This window comes from Bubalus bubalis, chromosome 3, assembly GCF_019923935.1.
Source record: "Bubalus bubalis isolate 160015118507 breed Murrah chromosome 3, NDDB_SH_1, whole genome shotgun sequence".
NCBI lineage: Eukaryota > Metazoa > Chordata > Mammalia > Artiodactyla > Bovidae > Bubalus > Bubalus bubalis.
The window spans coordinates 122398790-122415900 of NC_059159.1; the positions used below are offsets into that span (position 1 = coordinate 122398790).

Below are 17111 nucleotides of genomic sequence, written 5' to 3' on the forward strand. Positions count from 1 at the left end.
CATAGCCTTGACTAGACGGACCTTTGTTGGCAAAGTAATCTCTCTGCTTTTGAATATGCTATCTAGGTTGGTCATAACCTTCCTTCCAAGGAGTAAGTGTCTTTTAATTTCATGGCTAAAATCACCATCTGCAGTGATTTTGGAGCCCAAAAAAAAAGTCTGACACTGTTTCCACTGTTTCCCCATCTATTTCCCATGAAGTGATGGGACTGGATGCCATGATCTTTGTTTTCTGAATGTTGAGCTTTAAGCCAACTTTTTCACTCTCCTCTTTCACTTTTATTAAGAGGCTTTTTAGTTCCTCTTCACTTTCTGCCATAAGGGTGGTGTCATCTGCATATCTGAGGTTATTGGTATTTCTTCCAGCAATCTTGATTCCAGCTTGTGCTTCTTCCAGTCCAGCGTTTCTCATGATGAACTCTGCATATAAGTTAAATAAGCAGGGTGACAATATACAGCCTTGACGTACTCCTTTTCCTATTTGGAACCAGTCTGTTGTTCCATGTCCAATTCTAACTGTTGCTTCCTGACCTGCATACAGATTTCTCAAGAGGCAGGTCAGGTGGTCTGGTATTCCCATCTCTTTCAGAATTTTCCACAGTTTGTTGTGATCCACACAGTCAAAGGCTTTGGCATAGTCAATAAAGCAGAAATAGATGTTTTTCTGGAACTCTCTTGCTTTCTCCATGATCCAGCAGATGTTGGCAATTTGATCTCTGGTTCCTCTACCTTTTCTAAAACCAGCTTGAACATTAGGAAGTTCACGGTTCACGTATTGCTGAAGCCTGGCTTGGAGAATTTTGAGCATTACTTTGTCTGTAAATAATTGCAATTTTGGTGTGCCTCTGGGAGAGGTGAACACCAGGTCTTCCTGCTCCATCTTCTTGGCCACTCCTCAAGTCATTATGTTTTGTTTGGTTTGATTTCCTTTGGCTTTAATCTGAGGGCTCTACAAACTGCAAAAAAGTACTGATGGCTTTGTAATGTAATAAAATCAGAGTTTTAAAAATTTAGCAAACACTTCTGGAAAACAAAGCAAGGCAGTTACCTTGATACACTTGGCAAATCACTGAAGGTGTATGTTTGTTCCTTTTGAGCCTAAAGTACATTCCAGATGATGGCTAAAGCCAGGTGGTCATTTTAAAGAAGAAATGAAGCAGACAAACCTCTCTGTTTCTTTCTTGATTCTTCAGTTTTACAGGTAGGTGTTTTTCACAAGCTTGTGGCTATTGAACTTTCTCATGTTTTCACCTAACGTTAGATAGATGAGCTACTGGTTCTCCGGGTTCTCAGATGTTTCCAAAGCACACCCATTTTGTTATGGGTGACTCCAGCCCTTCTTAGTGAGTAACTATAGAATTACTCCATAAACAGAATTTATGTATGTATTCAGGGCACAATTAGATCATCAAAGAATCCTTGAGAGATCATCTAATTCAGCCTCCTCATTAACAGAAGAGATCTCTCTACAGCATCCCTGACAGATGTTCATCTGGCACTTTGGGCACATTTATCCTAACAGGGACTTGTCTTGCTCTTTAACTTGGTGACTTAATGATACAGTACTCTACCTCTACCCACCTCTACCTCTACCCACCTCTACCTCTACTCCACCTTAATGATAAAGCCTCTCTAGCCACATGTTAGTAGCCTGCTATTCTGAACACTTTATGTTCACTCAGTACCCCTAACCATCTTAAGATGTAGACTCTATCACCTCTATTTCATAGCTAGAAAGACTGAAGCATAGAAGGAAAAATTCCTTAAGGTCAAACAGCTATTAAGCAGAAAAGCCCAGCCCTTGATCCCACATACTCAACCTACATTTCCTCTCTGTACTGGAGAACCCACATACATTATGACAGAAACCTGTCTTCAGGGTGATCTTAATTGTCAATTTTTGGGTAAGTTGTTAAGAATTCACATAACTATTATATAGCCCATATCTCTCTGAATTACACATAATGGTCTTAGAAAATTTTTTAAGATATCTTTAAAATCAACATATATGCCTATGACATTCTCCTGATGTGCTTCAAAAAAGAGAATGAGATCAGTTTGGCATAATTAAAAAAATAAACTTATTAAAATACAACAAAGAAAGTTGCACATAACAAGCATGTGTTGAATTTTGGGTTTTCATGAACTGAACACACTTGGATAACTACCACTAAGATAAAGACAAAAAGTACCAGTATCCATGGGCTGCCTAACCAAGAGCTGCCTATCCATGACCATGACAAAACCTGGAACCAAAGCTATGCTTAGTAATAGATACAATGGTAATTAAGGAAGCATGTTAAACTGACTCTCTGAAGCATTTAGACTGTGGAATGTAAAGAAGATTGGTCAGTCAAGGGACGAGAGCACAGATACATTACAAGAGGTTGAACGGGGGGGCCATAGGGCAAGAATCCAGTCTCTGACTTGCCTTGAATCCTGAGCAACTCTCTGACTTCAAACTATGTGTATCCTTAAAATAAATCCTCTTTTTCTTAAGGTTCCCTATTCCTTGGAGTCAGAAGATACTAACACCAAACTCCGAGACTTAGTCCAATGGAAAAAAAAAATTGTGGTGTCTTCCACGTGGGTTTTTTGTGGGGAGGGAGGCGGGTGGGTGGGGTGTGTGTGGAAAAGAGGCGGGAATGGTGACATGAACTTGCCATTCCTGCTCTTGGCCCATATCATGAAGAAATCGACCTCAGATGGGAAAAGCTGAGCAATTAATCACCATATTATCTGGATGTTTCTGTTTAATAAATATCCTTGCCTTAGCTGTTCCCTCTACCCTACTCTGTATTTCAGCCATGACCTTTTAATTGTCAGAGTCTCCTGAGTATATAAAGAGATAAAGCACACCTTACAAAGAAGTATCACTGCATAAGCCAGATTGCTTACAGCCTAACCAAGTCAGGTGGGTACCTCCTCACAAGAGAGAATTACTTCTGTGACACTGATGAGGCTTCACTATATAGAGGAGAAAGCACTTCTTTTCCTTTTGGGAAAGTCACGTGAGGGTTGTTTATACTGGCTGAAAATAATTCCGTAACAACGTGAACGAACTGTAGGGGTCAACTTCAGGTTTGTAAGAGCATGAGACTATAAGATACGCTTACAAACATTCTGATTAAAATATTTGTGACAATAAGAGAAGCCTTTTTCAGGTTCATATTTGGGGATAATATCATCACTGTTCACATCCCCAGTTATTAATCATGTCAGCCAACTAGCTTTTTAGAGTGCCTGCCATGGTGAGCCATGCCTGTGCTAGTTTTTCCAATTCTAGAAGAAAAGTACAAATAAATACAATGACCATGTGTGTGTTTTTGTGAAATATTGCCCTTCATTGGACAATTTCATAATGTATTTTTGTGGGCTGTGAAAGTATCATATTTTGCACTAATAATACTTTTGTTTCTTATCTGTCTTGCTAGGGCAATGAGCTAAGCCAGAGAGAGCTCAGTCATCCCTGCAGCAGGATCCAGAAAGCTGAACTGGCACAGTTATTCCAGCTGAACTGGAAAAGTGTTAGAAACTAGTTTGTTTTTACCTTTGATCCTGTTATAAAAAGTTGGATTAACAAAATTACATTCCTAAATAACTGCTCATCAAAGAGTAATGTGGGAAGTATGTTCTTTTGGACTTTAAAGGATTTCCTAAGGAATAAACCTTCAGAAAAATCTCATGATTTCTTCACAACAGCTGAGGAACCAGCCCAGGTGTATGTCCAGAACCTCTGGAGCTGAGGAACAGCCCACAGTTAGTACTTGGCATCCAGCTAAGGATGAAGGTGCAGGCCCACATGGACGTTCCTTTGTAATGCCACTGTGGGCTTCTTCATACCTGTGTGAATACTTAGAGGTGTGCATGCTCAGTTATGTCCAACTGTTTGTGACCCTCATAGACTGTAGCCCGCCATGCTCCTCTGTCCATGGAATTCTCCAGGCAGGAATACTGGAGTGGGTTGCCATTTCCTCCTCCAGGGGATCTTCCTGACCCAGGGATCGAACCAATGTCTCCTGCATCTCCTACACTGGCAGGCAGATTCTTTACCACTGTGTCACCAGGGAAGCCCAGACTGTGAATACTTAAGACACACTCAAATATACATGGTGAACGACAATAAATTCTAAGCGTGAAAAGAAGACCTCAATCTCTCCTAATGTTTTCCATGCTCCTACTCTGGATCTAAGTCAAACTTTCAAATAATTTCTGTTTTTTTCTCCTATCCTCCTTTCTGTCCTGAAATGTGGGCCCTCCCTTGCAATGACACCTTTTCCCACTGGTCTTCTACACACTTGGTCTTTCAGAATGTCATTCACTCTCAGACTTTCCATCCCGACTATGACTTGTATGTAGGTAATTCCTTGGATAATACTCTGGCCTGATCTTTCTTCCTAGTTCTAAGCCAATATCTTCAACTGTCTGCTAGATATTTCCTCACCTTCAACTCTACATAAAATTTAGTTTGGTTTTTTACTTCTTGACTTTTCCACTTCTTTTAATGGTAACAATTTGTCACTTTCATTCAGACTCAAAACAATGGAGTCTTATTTTAACCTCCTCTGACTTTTAATATCCAAATTCTTCAAGATCTTTTCTTTTTTGCATCCACTCTTCTCATTCCTTTCATTATCACCTTAGTTCAGATCTTTATCTTATGTTCTTAATTCTGAGATGCCAGCATTTTTGTAATTTTATATACCTAAAATTGTATAATCAGTGTAGACATTTAATGTAGAGCTTTTTATTACAAAAACCTATTATTCAATAGTGTCTTAGAATAAAAAACTATGACATCTCAGACCTACATTACTGTGCTACCGCTCTTTCAGCCTGAATTCCCTTTCTTTTCTAATCTGTCCTGCACACTACTGCCTGATTAATCTGCTTAAAAGACTGCATTCACTATGTCCGGTGGTTAAGACTCTGTGCTTCCACTGCAGGCACAGGTTCATCCATTGCCAGGGAACTAGGTGTGACCAAAAAAAACACAACAACTTCAGTGGTACCCATTCTCTGCTAGGTAAAGTATGTAGGTATGCCTAGGGGGTCGAAGTACACATTGAAGGGACCCCACAATCACACCCTGACCTCTTCCTGTCCTTATCAATATAATTCCCCTACCCAGATTCTTCTGCCCTGAACACATCCTCTTCTGCCTCTGTTTGTGTCATTTCCCATAATTAGAAGGTTATTCCTCCTGCTACGTATGCCCTACTCAGACTGCAAGTTCTATCTCTGTTGTAAATGTAACCTGAACACTCTATCCCCAAATACTCTTGTCTTCCTCCAAATTCCTGTAGGACTTGTCTTGATCCCACAGCCATCCAAGATGATCCACTTTCCTGCCACCATGTTTCACATATATTATTATTATACTAATACTAATATTATGCTAATATTATATTAGTATTATACTAATTATAATTAGTTATACTAATTAATTAGTACATTTATCAGTTAATTATACCAATATTATACTAATATATTATTAGTTATCTAGTATCTTTGAATGTCTGTATATATGTATGTTGTTGCTGTTCAGTTGCTAAGTCATGTCCAACTCTTTGCAACCTCGTGGACTACAGCATGCCAGGCTTACTTGTCCTTCACTATCTCCTGGAGTTTGCTCAAACTCATGTCCATTGAATCAGTGATATATTTATGAGTGTAAAGCAATTAATCTGACGTTTTATAATGAACCTAGGAAAAATCAGTCACATTAGTTGCCTCATTCTATGTCTTATTTCTCTCATCAAATTACAAATTCTTTGACGTTATCTCTATTAGATATACTTGTTTCCCTTGAATTGTGATTTATTTAAGAAATACAGTCTAATAAGCACTGAGTTCAATGCAGGATCATATCTGTTAACGAAGGTCATGGCCACCTCTATTCTTTTCTCTATGGCTGGTCCTAATCACTTATATTCAACTTCTCCCATTCTGCCCTCTTCCAGCACCCAAGCTAATGATCTTAGTAGAACAATACTATTGCTCAGGCTTTAGTGTAAATCAAATGTAAAGAAACATGGTGAGTTAAAGAACAAGGAGAAACTTAGCAGTGTTAGAAGGTGGATGTGAGGAGGCAGAAAGTCTTGAGATGCAGCTAAGATGTGGGGCAAGGCTGGGTCAGCAGGTTAGGCTGGGTCAGCCAAGACGTAGGGCAGGGCTTGTTAGCATGATGTCATGCTAAGCAGGTCAGACCTTCTTTCTCATCACTGGAACTGGGAGGTTTTTTTAATTAGCCAGCTATGTCATGGAGGGACCTGATTAGATTTACTTCATTAGAGTTGGATAGGGAAGAGGAGGAAGGAGGAAGAACTAGGAGAAGGCAGGCCAGTTAAGAACACTATTTCAGTACGGTAGTGGTGGTGGTGGGACTGAAAAGCAAGAGAATGGAGTCAAAAGAATGTAGAGATTTGCAGCCCATTGAGCCAACTGTTCTCTTTTCCCCATGGGGGCCTAGTGTGCAAGGGCGGCAAACAGCAGCCTCCTTAGTGTCGGAAGCCTGTAGCCTGTACAGGTTGCCCTAAGGTATTTTGGAGACAGCCCTTTCCAGTAGACATTTATGATTGACATGCTGTCCCCAATCTAGGTTCCAGACAGGTGTGTGTAGTGCCTTTGGAAAGCCCCAGGGCAGAGTGGCCACGGTCCACACTGGCTAAATCATAATGTCCAAGTTGCAGAACAAGGTGTACATGATCAAGGCCCTGTGCTGTGCTTAGTCGCTCAGTCATGTCCAGCTGGGAGAAGGCAATGGTAACCCACTCCAGTACTCTTGCCTGGAAAATCCCATGGACAGAGGGGCCTGGTAGGCTACAGTCCATGGGGTCGCGAAGAGCCGGACACGACTGAACACTTTAACTTTTCATTTTCATGCATTGGAGAAGGAAATGGCAACCCACTCCAGTATTCTTGCCTGGAGAATCCCAGGGACAGAGGAGCCTGATGGGCTGCCGTCTATGGTATCGCACAGAGTCGGACACGACTGACACAACTTAGCAGCAGCATGTTCAACTCTTTGCAACCCCATGGACTGTAGCCCTCCAGGCTCCTCTGTCCATGGGGATTCTCCAGGCAAGAATACTGGAGGGGGTTGCTATGCCCTCCTCCAGGGGATCTTCCCAATCCAGGGATCAAACCCAGGTCTTCCACATTGCAGGTGGATTCTTTACTGTCTGATCCACCAGGGAAGCCCAACTGAGGCCCTACACAGGGCCAAATTCAAGTTCCTGGGCTGCCAGGAGACTTGCATCTCCAAGAAGTGGGGATTTACTCAGTTTAATGCAGATGAATTTGAAAACATGGTGGCAGAAAAGTGGCTCGTCTTGGATGACTGTGGGGTCAAATACATTCCTAATCGTGGCCCTCTGGACAAACAACGGGCCTGCACTCATGAGAGCCTTGACACTATTCCCTCCTTACTCATGCCCACCAATAAATCATACTTTCCTGTCCAAAAAAAAGAATGTGCAGAAAAAATGAATGTAACTTGATGGCAGAGATGAGATGGAAAAGATGACAATGGAAAAGAAGGAATGACACAGGTTTCCACTTTTAGCAATGGGGCAGCTGGCAGTGCTCGTCCCTGAAGTAGAGAAGCAGGTTGGGGATGGGCTGGAGTAGGTGAGAAGACAATGAGTTCTGATCTGGATATGTTGAATTTGTGATTGAGGACCTGAAGCAAGAGATGGGTTGGAGAGACAGACCTGTGATAGGCATCAGATCAGATCAGTCGCTCAGTCGTGTCTGACTCTTTGCGACCCCATGAATTGCAGCATGCCAGGCATAACTCACCCAATAAAATGTGTATCTGTCTTGAAATACACTGTTCACTCTTAGCCTAATGCAGCCAAGTACATTTCTTGCCCTACCTGTTTCACCAGATTTTTATTATGTTCCTGGCTCCCAGTTTGTTATACTTTTACTCTTGGCCAGTTCAGAACTCTTTCTGTAATATTTTATATAGAGTAGTTACATAAGTCTTAAATAGACTCTTCGACATTGTTTAATTTCATGAGGAGTAAAGTTCCGTGGAAACCCAGTTTATTGCACCTTATGTTACAATAAACGGTGGTGTTTCCTGGCCAGGTTCCCTCTTTTCCAGCTCACTTCATCCAACTGCCCATTGCACAGAATCTTCTCTACCCTCCACCTTCTATTCTCTTAACCCCTTCTTTACACTTATGGTCACAGCTCTATCTTTTTTTGTTGTGGTTGTTAATTAGTTTATTTGACTGTGCCGAGCATTAGTTGCGGCACATGGGCTCTTCAGTCCTCGTTGCAGCACACGGGCTCTTCAGTCCTCGTTGCAGCATGCGGGATCTGTATTTGTTAGATGCGGGAACTACTTCCCTGACCAGAGATGGAACCCATGCCCCCTGCATTGGGAGCTCGGAGTTTTAGCCATTGGAACACGAGGGAAGTCCCCACTGCTTTATTCTCAAAGCTTTCTTCATGATATCTCCTGATTTGCCACCCACCTCCAATTTCTCTGTCTGCTATATGTCATCAAACCCCTACTTAAGAGTTAAAGGTTCCTAGGCTTCCTATTTAGCCTTCCTTTCATCTCATTTTAGTGCGCGATGTGATCTCATCCACTTGCAGGGCTTAAAAAACAACCATTAACATTATTTCTAAATCTGAATTTGTGGCCCAGCCTTCTCAGTCCAAATCCAAATATCCAACTCCTTTTAGGGTACCTTTTTCCGCATGTTCCATGGGCATTTCAATTCAGTTTGCCGCAGTGAAGTTTTCCTCTTCCCCCACACCTGGCCTTTCTCCATTCTAATTTTCAGTGGTGGTAGTCACCCTCCCAGTAACCTGGGAGCCGCTCCTGACTTCTCTTTTCTTTCTCAAACTCAGTCTGCCATGAAATCCTACCCATTTTACAGTTTACATGAGCATTTTCCTAGATGAGAATACAGTGTGGTTGAAGATAATAAGGAGGGATTGAGACTAGCCCTGACAGGAGAAGTTCTGTTGAGAAGTATTGGAAAACATGGTTGGACTATCAAGTGGGAGAGTGACTTGAAAGAGGCCATACTCCATGGGAAATTTCACAGCTGATGTGGTGGTAGAACAACCAAACATTAGGCATATAGATGAAATGGTCATTTCAAAGTAAATTTTAAAAAAGCAGTCACTTGAAAAATAGGAGTAACTTTGTAACCAGAGACAACCATTTCTCACATTTCATTGATGACATGAGGAAAAAAAAAAAACCTACAAAGTTCCAACTAAAAGATCAGAAAATCTGACCCTGAATTTAAATGGAAGTGCTACTAAAAAATAATAAATTCTCATTGAAGAAGATAAATTGAAATTAGGCATTAGTGATATAACTTGTAGACTGTGTTGAAAATAATTATAAGAATGACATAATTTGATTGAAAGGTACTTATACATCAATTCCTTAGCTATAAATGATCTTTAAATTGAATATATATAGACATATTTTTTAATAAATCACCAAACTGAATTGTGATGATGATTTTCTGAAACATCTGCATTTCCATATTTCTCAGTAAAAATTTGAGGCTAAATAAGCTATGTTATAATATAGCATATGATATGATATATTATATATAGATAAACATAAGTAATTTCCATTTAATTTGGCTCAGATACTAACCAAATTAAAAAATGTACTTCCCTCACCAGTATAGTCAGTCAATAGGTAAATAGCTGGGAGAAAAAGTACTACAAGTCAGGCAGCTCTATATACCATGTTTCAAAAGCAAAGGAAATTTAAAAAAAAAAAAAAACCAAAACAAACAAAAAAAACTCAACATTCAGAAAACTAAAACTAAAATAAAATAAAAGTAATTGCAGTAAACACTGCACTTATGGGAAAAAAAACTACATTTATGAAGCAGATGTTTTAAAAAGTAAAAGCTTACCCTCTTTATGTGAGGAAAGCATCAGGAATCTTATGGAAAGATTTCATTTTCGGTTTTTTGTTTATAATTGTTAAGAGGTTGTGAGTTTCAACACAGGAACTGAGAGACAACGAGCGACCAGAGAATTACTGCTACCAGGAGTCAGCAGTTAAAAAAAAGAAAAAGACGTTAGAAAAAACTTCTAGGTGTGATAGATTTAAAACCAAAGCTTTTCCTCTTCCTCTTGGTCATTTTCTCCTTTTTTTCCTGATTGCATTTTCAACGATAAAATTCTATCAAATCGCTAAGTTACTTACATGGGGGCCTGGAAAGTCCAAGGCATGGTGAGGATACATGTTAATTTCCATCCTGGAGCTCTGTACCTGGTGTCTGAATCAGTGAGCAGAGCAGCCGTTTGTTCTCTTGGTTTAACTACCACAGAGCAGTCATAAATAGGTGTCTGAATTCCAAACTAAATCTTGAGCTCCGCCTCTCTGAAAAGGAAGAAGAAAAAAAAAAAATGTGACTCTCAACTCTTCCTGTCTGCCTGGACAGTAGCTTAGAAGTAGGACAGTCAGTGTCTGAGTGTTAGTTTCCTGTTTTGGATGCACTATTCTATCTGATGATTTTATTTTCCACTAGAAAAATTTTCTTCCTCTGAGTTTCTTAAAGGTAGAAACAAAAATCTACGATCAGAATCTCAATAGTGTTCTTCATATTGGTTTCACACACAGGCAAAACATTTACTGATGTATTGTTTAGAGCAAAGAAGGAAAATAAAGAGATTAAACAAGAGAATTTACGGTTCCTCACAGTCACAGGCCTCAAGATACTTAAAACCCTTAGTCTCCTGAGACTGAAGGAAAATCAGTACTGTTGCACTTTATCTAAGCTGCATCAGGACTGAAAACTGTTAATACATTTTATAAGGGAGGAATCTTATATTTTGGGGGCTCAGGGACCCCCCCATAGCCAGATTGGTGGCAAGGGATATAGGCTGATGATTTGCTTATTTTGATTTCACTGGTGTATGTTCATTTGAACACATCACCGTCCTAGCCTTATCTACCACATAACTGTACATTCTACTTAAGGAAAGCTAAGATTAGAAGTAATCTATTTGGGGGAATTTCCTGGTGGTCTGGAGCTTTCACTGTGGGGGCTTGGGGTTCTATCCCTGGTTGAGAAGGTAAGATCCTGCAAGCTGCACAGCCAAAAAAAATAATCAGTTTTTAAGAAGAGAACACTCTATACTGCTGTTTTTAAATATGAATGAATGGAATGGGGGAGCATATAGCTGAGCATAGGCTAGCACATTTACTGAACTATCACAGGCGGGCACAAACTGAGAAGTGAAATTGACTTAAAGAATAGTAAATAAAATCTAACTATGTATGAAAAGAATAATACCAAATGACCAAATGTTTGTCTCTGGACTGTGAGGATGATCCAGCTTTAGAGGTCTTTTGATATGATCTGTTACATTAACAAAAGAGAAAAATTACAAAAATTAGATTTTGAAAAAGTGTTTGCTACACCTGTTTCCAATTTAAAAAAACTGAAACCAAGAGAAAAGCTCTTTTTGTCATGTAGGATATCTGGAAACTTCCTTAACTCATTAAAGTACAACAACCAAAATCCAGAGCAAGCATCACATGTGACGGTGAAACACAAAATCTCTTATGCTACTGCCACTTCCCAGTGAAGGTCCCACTTCCCAAGACATCATATTTGGGGGGAGTTCAACATGTGAGTTTGGGGGGCACAAATGTTTAGTTCATAACAATGCCTCTCAGGATGGGGCCCCTTTACTCAGACCATCAAGATGACTGCAGGAGTGAAATAAACATTATGACAGGGTTAGGCTGAGGGAGGCTGGAGCTGAAATTCCCAGGTATTCTCCGTCTACCTCTGGGTGGCAATCATTCTCAAGGGAGGCAGTTCCATACCCCAGAGGGATATATTACAAAATGTGTATGGGGGGATAATCTTTATTTGTCACAATGAGCAGCAGATGCTTTTAGTTTTACTGGATAAGAATTTTTTTGCAATGTCAGAAATTGTCCTGCACGACAAAAATTTCTTCTGCCCCAAATGATGGGATTCCTTGATGGCTCAGCAGGTAAAGAATCTGCCTTCAATGCAGGAGACGCAAGAGTTGCAGGTTCGACTCCTGGGTCAGAAGAACCCCTGGAGGAGGAAATGGCAACCCACTCCAGTATTCTTGCCTGGAAAATCCCATGGACAGAGGAGCCTGGTGGACTACAGTCCAAAGGGTTGCAAAGAGTCAGATGCGACTGAGCACAATAGCAAATGATGGGAATATTCCTACTAAGAAATTCCACTGAAATATTTACATGTAGAAAGCTTATGGAATTTATAATTACATAAAAAATAATAGAATTGTCTCCTGCAATTTGGTTGGGAAGTTCAGGAGTGTTAGGCATCATGGATTCCCCTCCAGGCACAGAAATTCCTAGTTAATCATTACATATCAGTATTTATGGACTCTGAAGCAAACCATGGTCTGGTCTTGAAGCAGTGCTGCAACCAGAGAAACCAGCTGGACCACCAAAGAGTAATTCTAAAATAACTCAAAAATTTTCTTATATTTCCCAAATATGATGAAGGGTATACATAACCCTCAGCAGCATTTTCTGATTAATGTCCACTCTTCATTCCCATTCATCTCTTCACATCCAGTTTGCTTTTTCTCACATAAAAACTCTGTTTTAAAAAAGTCCTCTCCCTTCTTTTCTGGTCTCTATCAGTAAAGCCCAGCGCTGAGAGCTGACCTGGGAAATATCTCATGGCTGGTTTTCAGGCTGCAGCTCTGGGGGCCCCATGGCTCAGCTGTGAGCAGTGTCCCTGGGCAGGCAATTCATGCAACAGCTGCCCTTCGGTTGCTCATATTTGTTAAGCACACATCAGGCCAAAGATGGGCCTGGCTGGTTGAAGAGTAAATATACAACGAGTTACTTTTAGGGTGCCAACTCCCTTGGTCCCTGTACAGACACCAAAAATGACAACACAGAAACAAAAAGGGCCCGTAGACTACAATGTGGGATGTGGGACATCTTACTGCTGAAGCCTGCTCTAGGCTGCAGCAAGGAGTTTCACACTCTGAAGCCCTATTTTGAGGGGACTGGGGCAGAAGCCCCTTCCTCCTCAGAACCTAGAAGGCCTGAGAAATCATACCATGATAATCTCCCAGGGAAGGTAGGGAAGAGGATGGGAGATGTCCTCGAAGTTTCCCATTCTCTCGCAGTAAGTTGTCTTTTAAACAGAAACACACACCAAACAAGGTTATATATCAATCAGTTGACAAAAATATTGTGATCAGGGGCTTGCAGGATCCTAATCTTTTGCTTCTCTTAGATGCAATAAACAGTTTGGTATTCACTACCTTGGCCTTCACAGCAACTGTATAGACCCTAAGTACTGCAAAAAAAAATGAGAATAATCTGTATTATGATGAACACAGAAATATATTTGGGCTTCACACACAGCCGTTTTCAGGGACTCCTCCTCACTTACCGAGGGTCCTGAGACCACTTTGAGAACTGCTGCTCCAGTACCCAGCAGTCCAACAGGCTGACACTGGGAGTAGACTCCATTAGCATCACCACAGCTATTTTGTTCATCTTTGTATTTCCAGAATCTGCACAGTGCCAAGCACATGAAAGTCAAAGTGAAAATGAAGTCGCTCAGTCATGTCCGACTCTTTGCGACCCCATGGACTATACAGTCCGTGGAATTCTCCAGGCCAGAATACTGGTGTGGGTAGCCTTTCCCTTCAGGGGATCTTCCCAGCCCAGGGATCAAACCCAGGTCTCTTGCATTGCAGGAGGATTCTTTATCAGCTGAGCCGCAAGGGGAGCCCCAAGTACATAGTAGCACTCAATGAATATAGTAGCATTCAATGAATTGTGAATTAAATTAAAATGGGCTAGGATAAAGTATTTATGAGATGGCGAAAGACAGCTGAGACAGACAGAATGGCTTTTTTGGAGCTGAAGTTCAGTTCAGTCTTTTTGTTTGTTTGTTTTTGTGTTTTTGGCTGCACTGGGTGGCTTAGCTCTCTTAGATCAGGGATCTTAATTTAATTCCCTGATCAGGGGTTGAACCTAGGCACTTCACAGGGAAAGCACCATGTCCTAACTACTGGGCCGCCAGGGAATTTCCCAGTTCAGTCTTAATCTTCATGATTTATGTCTAGGGTAGATTATTTGAACTATTAAAAGTGATTCAACATGTTTTAGATTACTGAAAGTGAGAACAACTATACCAAAGATATGAAAGAGGATTTTTTTAAAAGAAATTCAGATGTAGAGAAAGCATACTCGTACTCAAAGAATATGATACATTGACAAATAAATACAAATCTATACTGATGAAATATCTTGATTATTAAAGTGGCTTTTGCAATGTTTGTTTTTTTAAGATGTAAGATTTAAAATCAGGCCTCACCTCCTGTTTTTCTGGTTACCGTGTTAACACTTATGTAAATTTTAACTACTCTAGGCTGGGAAACATTACATCATTGTTTCTTATCTTTTCTTATATAAACATAGCTAAGCATTATGTTGATGAAATAATGCACAGCTTTGATGAAATAACAATTTGTAACTCTTTGTGTTAAATTTAGCCCCTGCCGTACTTCCGCTTGGCCTATGGCTTCTTCCACAGGAAAAATCAACAAATAACACTTCAAAGAGGGCCCATGATTAGATCCTGGTCCTAATATCCTGCACGGTGGGACCCTTGCCCCCAGAAAGTCAGAGGAGGAGCAGGTACAAAGCAGATTGCTAGAAACGGGTGGCCACAGGCCATGTGTTCCAGGAGAGGAGGAGATGGGAAATTACTGAGCAGAGGGTAAATTACAGAGGGCAGGGACTTTTAGGTGCCTCTAGAAATTTGAAGGAGGTCTGATTCCTAGATTACACATGACAAATGCTGCTGACCTGAGTGACGGTAATAGCAGGTGGGGCCAAGGCTGAGTAGAAGGATAAAGTACTCCAGTGAGACAATCAGAACCATGTCCTTGGGGACAGGCAGTCTGGGAGGAAGCAGGCACAGGGGATTGGGGTGCTGAGCAGGCAAGAGATGCCAGCTAGCCGTGGGGAAGCAGAACTGAGCTGTTTTGGCATAGTGGGGCCTGGACAGGAGATGGAGAAGAGAGGCTAAGGGTCCTGTTACAGGACTGGGGGCCTGGAGTTGAAGTACCCAAAAAGAACAAGGAGTAGGGGAAGACTGCCTCTCGTCTTCCTTCTGCGTGTGCAAGTTTGAGGTTGAGGAAGCACAGCACGCAAGCAAGGGAGGGGGGCACTCGCCATTGCCCTGCTGAATTTGTTTTCCGAGGCAGTTGTAAGGAATCACTGCAGACTGGGTGGTTTCAAACTACATAAGTGCATCCCTCAGTCTAGAGGCTGTAAGTCCAAAATCTGGGGGCTGGCAGGGTCGCACCCCCTCTGCAGGCTCCAGGGGAGTAAACATTTTTAGTCTCTTCTTACTTCTAGGGGCTGACTGGACTGTGGTTTTGTTACTCCTGTCTCCTGTCTCCATGTGGCCTTTTTCCCTCCTGTGCATTTCTCCTCTGTGTCTCCTGTAAGGACCCTTGTCATTGGATTAAAGGCTTGCCTGGATGGTCTAGGATCAAATACCTAGTTCCCAAAACTATTTTTTCAGATAGGGTAATACCCACTGGTTCCAACGGTTTGACGTGGATATACCTTTTGGGGGATGTCATGGGGGTGAATTTTATGTGTCAGTTTCTCTGGTCCATGGTGCCTAGATATGTGCTCAAACATTATTCAGGGATTGTCCTCCATGCTCCATGATTGGGCCTCACTCAATCAGTTGAACGCCTGACTAAAACAAAGGCTGACCTCCCCAGAGCAGGAGGGACACTTCTGCCAGCAGACAGCCTTTGGACTTCATCTGCAATATTTGCTCTTCCTGAGTCTCCAGCCTAACTGCCTTTGGACTCAACTGCAATTCTTCCCTGAGTCTCTTCCTGGCACTTCCCCCATCAGATTCTAGACTTGCCAAGCCCCCACAATCACATTTTCCAATTCCTTAAAATAAACCTCTTTCTCTCTTTGTAAATCAATACATCCTATTGGCTCTGTTTCTCCGGAGAACCCTGACCAACACAGGGGACCACCATTCAACCTGCTACACGAGTACCTACTCCAGGCAAGGAGGGGACTTGTGAAAACTTGAGACTTCCCCCTGAATGTGGGGATAAGTGTAAAGGTATCTTGCAGAGAACAAATCCACAAGTATTAGTTCCTGACACAGGATGCATGGGTGTTCCACCCTTTCTAAGGGTCTTCCTTTCCCAGTTCTTTTATTTCTTTTCATTTTCTATTAGTTAGGGTGTTTTCTTTCCAAATCCCCCACATGGCTCAGCAGATGGACTCATCACTGACTTCATGGAGAGAGAGAACCTTCCAAGGAAACTCCCTCCTTCTTCCTACCCTAGGCTGAACATTTGCTGTAGACTGACTCACTCTTCCTCGTGCCTGGAAGATAGTGACAGGAGTGGGGCTGTGAAGTCAGCTGCAGCCAAGCTTGAATTCTGCCTGTCATTTACAGTTGACTGATCTTGGACAAGTTATTTAACTTTTCTAAGGCTGACAGTACTTCTGAAGAGGTAATATTCAGAAGGCTGGTACCAAGTGGAAGGAGACACCAACGCAAAATGTACACGCAGCCCCTGACACTCAGTGAGTTTCCTTGCTCTCTCCAGACCCAGACAGAATGATGACAAGGCCCTCGTGAGTGATCACCACAGTGGTGGAGACAGTGTATGCTGTCTGATGACTGCCCGTCTGATCTGCTTGTAATTATGCTGTTTTGTTTCTCCTGAAATCCACTTTAAATCAATTCTTTTTCTAAACGTAGCCTTGTCCTAGATAATATTTGTGAAACCATAGGTTTAACTTGCTAATTATATATATTTTCCAGTGCACAGTAAATACACTTTATCACTCATTCAACGGTGCCTTTTATGATCTTAATAGGATTAGCATGCTAATTATAGATCTTTTTTCTAATATGCATCAAAATGAATACATTCAGGCAGTCATTCATTCAGCAGGTATTAGAGTGTCTTTTTATTGGGTTGACCCAAAATTTCGTTCAGTTTTTCCATAACATCTAATGGAAAAACCTGAACAAACTTTTGGGCCAATCCAATATGTACAAACAGGCTGGCAG

General features: G+C 41.4%; 1 protein-coding gene and 1 non-coding gene across 4 annotated transcripts in view; one reads left to right on the forward strand and one right to left on the reverse strand.

Moving 5' to 3' along the window:
• GNE (glucosamine (UDP-N-acetyl)-2-epimerase/N-acetylmannosamine kinase) overlaps positions 1-17111 on the reverse strand; it is a 66547-nt gene that overhangs the window by 47576 nt on the left and 1860 nt on the right. The window contains exon 2 of one of the 3 annotated variants that reach the window (XM_045165083.1): positions 10205-10381. In XM_045165083.1, coding sequence (XP_045021018.1) covers positions 10205-10255 — 51 coding nt within the window. In that variant the 5' untranslated portion in view covers positions 10256-10381. Of the gene's footprint in view, positions 1-10204; positions 10382-17111 lie in introns of those variants that run through there. The other 2 variants (XM_045165084.1, XR_006640868.1) reach the window with 2 other exon arrangements.
• LOC112584105 lies at positions 6426-6557 on the forward strand. Its single transcript, XR_003108454.1, has one exon. It is a non-coding gene; the product is annotated as a small nucleolar RNA SNORA70 (small nucleolar RNA).